Source organism: Onthophagus taurus, unplaced genomic scaffold (assembly GCF_036711975.1).
Source record: "Onthophagus taurus isolate NC unplaced genomic scaffold, IU_Otau_3.0 ScKx7SY_15, whole genome shotgun sequence".
NCBI classification, from domain to species: domain Eukaryota; kingdom Metazoa; phylum Arthropoda; class Insecta; order Coleoptera; family Scarabaeidae; genus Onthophagus; species Onthophagus taurus.
The window spans coordinates 3,794,361-3,799,462 of NW_027248940.1; the positions used below are offsets into that span (position 1 = coordinate 3,794,361).

Consider the following 5,102-nt stretch of genomic DNA (forward strand, 5'->3'; position numbering starts at 1 on the left):
AAGATATTTTCAGTAAGACCGTCTGCTTTAAAACAAATGAGCTAGAGGACGTTATCTGCAGCGATTACATATTTTTGTGATTTTTGAAGAAAAGTTAAATGGAACGATACTATTTACTTCACAGACCCTTAGTCACCTTAAAATTTGCTAAATTTTAGTGAAAACCGCATCTCGATATCGCCACCCGTTCTCGAGTTATAGAAGAAAATGTTAAAAACTCGAGTGCCATCAATCGGATCCAGTTACCTCATCGAGAAAAACAAATCACATTATCATGGTAACTGTAAACATGTCATTTACTAACGCAGAAGCGTATGATAGAGCGTATGATGATTTATTTTCAATGTTTCGAATACGATGCAACTGCATGGCAAAAATGTGCAATGCAATTACGACAAAGAAAGACATTTTTCTCTAGAAGTGTTTTTAAGATTACGGAAAACTGGCAACGTGTAGCCCATTCAGACATCTCTATGAATTCCTAAATCATATTGGTGCGCAATGTGATCCCACATAATCTGGGAACTCCGAAAACAATTGTCCACAAGAGTTCTCAAGAGAATAATATCTCCACCACGTTGTTTTACATCAGTCCTTAACAGATACCGATTATGATAACAGACTGAACTATTATCATTGACTTTCTAATATGATTTGGGCAAATCCAAACCTTTCATCACAAATGCTATGGATGCATGAAGCATCTGTCCACAAGCTGATGTAAACTTGCATAATATGCATTCTTGGTTCGAGCAAAACCCACATTGCTTTCACCCCTTTATCTATTGGGTAGACTAAACGACCTGACTTTTCAAGAAAAAGCAATAACCAGGGAAAATATGACAAAACACTAAATACCAGTAAAAACGTGTCCAGGGAAGAGACTTAGCAGCGCTTTTTTTTCGTCGAAACTAGATTAAATAAATGCATCGAGGTTTATGTAAGACATTTCGAACATTAGAGAGCTATTTTTCCCAAAAATTTAAGTTATTCTAAGTGTTTCGGTTTATTTTGTTTTATTATCATTGTTGATGTTTCATTGATCCGTTGGCTTTTCAACACGCCTCAAAAGTAGTTTTGAAGCAGTTCTAAGCTTGGATAAAGTGTGGAGGAAGGTTCTAGATACTAAAATTTTTGTTATCACTTATTTGTTTCCTAAGCTAGCTTGATCCGATTAAGATATACGAATTTTTAACATTTTCTTTTATAATTCGAGAATGGATGCAGATATCGAGATGCGGTTTTCACTAATATTTAGCAAATTTTATGGTGATTAACGGTCTGTGAAGTAAATAGTACCGTTCCATTTAACTTTTTTTCAAAAATCACAAAAATATGTAACCGCTGCAGATAACGCCCTCTAGCTTATTTGTTTTAAACCAAGCGGTCTTACTGAAAATATCTTTTAAAAGAGCATGAAATGCTCTTTCAAACAAGACCAAAAATATTCAAATCGGTTGAATGGTCCAGGAGATATTAAAATGTAAACATTTGAAAACGCATTGGCTTCCCCCTCCCTTATTATGACAGATATGAAAAATATTGCAAAACAAAAGCGATGCGGTATTATCCAAGCTACTAAATGATGTTGTCAAAGTTATAGCTCATCGTCTAACTTTCTGAGATAGCGGGAATTTTATGTTTCCCAATGCAGTTACTCCCCCTAGCGGTCGAATTACGAACTTCAAAATAATTTCCAGCTATTTCTCTTGCCCACTTTGCTTATAAAGATTTTTTTCCCAAACCTCTAGGCCTTACCGTTGTTGAGATACAGCCGCTCCGTACGCTTAACGGGACACCCTGTATATATATTTTTTTTGTTTTATATTTTTTGTATAATTTTCATTTGGTTTGCGTCTCTGTATGTATTTTTTCTGGCTTATATTGCGCTGATATTTCTGTTTGATTTCTTTATGTCAATGTTGTGATGCAGTATTATAGGGTTTGTCCCGTTCTGTATCCATTTGTATAAATAAATAAATAAATAACGTATCTTTCTTTTTAGAAAAACTTATTCATGTAACAATAATCTTGTATAATTCTTCTTTGAGTATTATAAATTATTGACGCAGGAATAGGGTTGCCATACGTCCCGGTTTTCCGGGACTGTCACCGGTTTTGTCATCAAAGTCCCAGTGTCTCGAAAAAGCTCTTCGGGACATGGTATTGTACCGGTTTTAAAAATATGAGGTCCCGTTCTAGAAGTAGGGGAGTTTTCAATAGATTTTAGGGAAATTTCACGCGTGAGGTTGGCAACTACTGGCGCCCGGCCGTGCAGACAGCATACTGTACACAACAACCTCCGCACCAGTTCATCATTCATACTGATAGGTGATGGTTGGTGTTTTCACGTTTTAAAAGCTGCTTACTATTATACTGTGCTTATTCAGTGTGATTGTGTGATTCATTTTCCGTGTGGGTGTGAACAATGCCGAAACTAAAGTGTCACTTCCGCGATGAGTATTCTAAAGAGTGGACTTTTATTAAGAAGGGAAGGAATGAGGAAGAAGCATACTGTTCATTCTGCAACGGCTATATTTCCATAAGTCATGGTGGTAGAGCTGATTTATTAGACCACATAAAAACAAACATACATAAAAAAGGTATCAGTCGAGTTAATGCTGTCAGAGGAGTAACATCGATCACTTCGCCCGTGCGTGTTGTTATCAGGTGCTTTAGTGGAAAACATGCGTTTTACCGAAGAAAATTTACGTGAACTAAAGGAGTTATTTTATAGCTCCGTTAATGAACTTTTAAAAAATGATTCTTTTATGAGCCAAGTGATAAATACGGTAAAAGAGCATTTCATTGCGGAAATTGAAGAATTAAAGAAGGAATGCGACACGTTTAAGAAAGAAAACCGGTATTTATCCGATAAACTGGATGAGCTTGAACAATACACGCGACGAAACAATGTGCGTGTATTCGGCATTTCTGATAATGTACAAGATGTGGAATCTGAGGTTTTATCGTTATTTAATAACAAACTGAGTGTTCCTGTTAAAGTCGAAGATATAGATAGATGTCATAGAGTGGGTGCAGCGAAAAAGACAAATAATGGTTCGAGGGCAATTATAGTAAAGTTCGTTAGTTACCGTACGAGGGATTTGGTCTGTAAAGCTAGAAAAAGGCTCAAGGGTTCTAAAATTGGTATACAAGAGGACCTCACAAGCAAACGCTATAAACTGCTTCAATTGGCTCGCGAAAGGGTTGGGAACGGAAATGCTTGGTCAAGGGATGGTGCGATAAAAATACATGTTAATAATAGAATATGTACTATAAAAAATGCAAATGATATTGAGGATCCGCTCACTAAGGCATCAAGGTTATCTTTAGCTTAGATTTTATTTAATGTTATTGTATTACTTTTTATGTATCATACTTTTTTTTTCTCTCTTTTTGTGAAACGCGCATGGGGGGAATGGTGTTTCAGCGCAAACTTCATTTGTTAATATTGTAAAGGTCGTTTCATTAAATATTGAATTTAATCTTAATACTTTTTCAATTTGAAATAACTTTTTCTTTCTTTTTCTTTTTTGGTCTTTGCTTTTCTATTGCTATGTTATTGAATAGTTTATCTGTGGCTCACATAAATGTAAGATCGCTTCTGTCTGGTTTTTTTGATTTTAAAAGTCATATACTACATTCGAATTATGATATTGTGCGGTTTATCGTCCACCAAATTTAAATTATAATGAATTTCTTAATGCTTTGGATGCTGTTTTTTCCGATTTTTTGCCGATGTGTGACGATATTTTTCTCTTGGGTGATATGAACATCGATTTATTTTCTTGCTCTAACCCTGCCACTGAAAAGCTTTTGAGTTTTCTTGAAGCGTATAGCTATAAACAGGTTTTAAACACTCCTACTAGAGTCTCTTCTTCTACTTTTTCCTTAATAGATCTAATCATAATTCCTGAATCAATATCGCTTATCGGTGACTCTGGCACTGTTGATTTAAATAATATTTCTGATCACTTTCTTGTTAAATATACTCTGTCGATGGCAGTTGAACGTGAAACTTATCCAATATTTAGAACAGTCAACAAGAGGATTTTGATAATGATTTGCGCTCCATTGATTGGCATGTAATGTATCAGTTGACTGACATTAACGATAAACTAAATTTTTTCAATACACATTTACATTATGTATTTGATACACATGTGCCAGAGAAGATTATTAAAATCTCGCAACCTAGTGCTGCTTGGCTAACTCCGGTTGTTAGGACTATGTTGCATTTAAGGGATAAAGCATTGAATCGTTACAAAAATACTAAGGCACAAGAACATTGGGAATACTACAAGTCGCTAAGGAACTATGTTACATCCGCGGTACGTAGGGAACAGAGGGTTTACATGAATACTATTTTTCAAAATAAAAATACTCGCGATTTATGGAAAACATGTAATAAGTTGGGCATTGGGCGTAAGCATAGACCTTCTGTTCCTGAACGTTTGTGTGATGCAGATCAATTCAATAATTATTTCCTGAACAATTCAAATAATAACATCGATCATGATTTATTACAATATTATAACAACACTACGTTACGAAATTTTAAAGAATTGTTTGCTTTTCATACTGTAACACCGAGTGAAGTTTCTAAAGTTATATCATGTATTCACTCCAATGCCGTAGTATTTTACCTGCTCTTTCTAAAACACTAGAAAAAATAGTTTGTTCTCAGTTGCGTGAACACCTATTGCTTTCTGACATCATACCTGATAATCAGTCAGGGTTTAGACCGGGTCATAGTTGCAATACTGTACTAATGGATGTTGTGGACGGTGTGTTGCGGAGTGTCGACAAGGGAAATATGCATGCAATGATATTATTAGATTATTCCAAAGCATTCGATATGATAAATCATCATTTGTTGTTAAGCATTATGCACTACATTGGTCTCGGTCAGACGGCAATTGATTTTTTTAAACATTATCTTCTGAACAGAAGGCAACATACGAAAGTTAAAGGCTCATTATCTAAACCAGAATTTGTCTCTAAAGGAGTTCCTCAGGGCAGTATATGTGGTCCTTTGTTATTCATCATTTATACTAGTATGTTGTACAGGGGCTTGAAACATTGTGAATATCATGCTT

The 5,102-nt window shown here is 35.2% G+C and overlaps 1 protein-coding gene across 1 annotated transcript; it reads left to right on the forward strand.

Moving 5' to 3' along the window:
- The first annotated feature begins 2,687 nt into the window (after positions 1 to 2,687).
- LOC139432417 (uncharacterized) lies at positions 2,688 to 3,341 on the forward strand. The gene has a single exon (XM_071200940.1). It carries the CDS (start codon positions 2,688 to 2,690, stop codon positions 3,339 to 3,341), a length of 654 nt encoding a protein of 217 aa, XP_071057041.1.
- Positions 3,342 to 5,102: the final 1,761 nt, after the last annotated feature.

What these genes read in the sequence shown, in the direction of transcription:
- LOC139432417 (XM_071200940.1), top strand. Translation starts at nt 2,688, where the DNA reads ATGCGTTTTACCGAAGAAAATTTACGTGAACTAAAGGAGTTATTTTAT.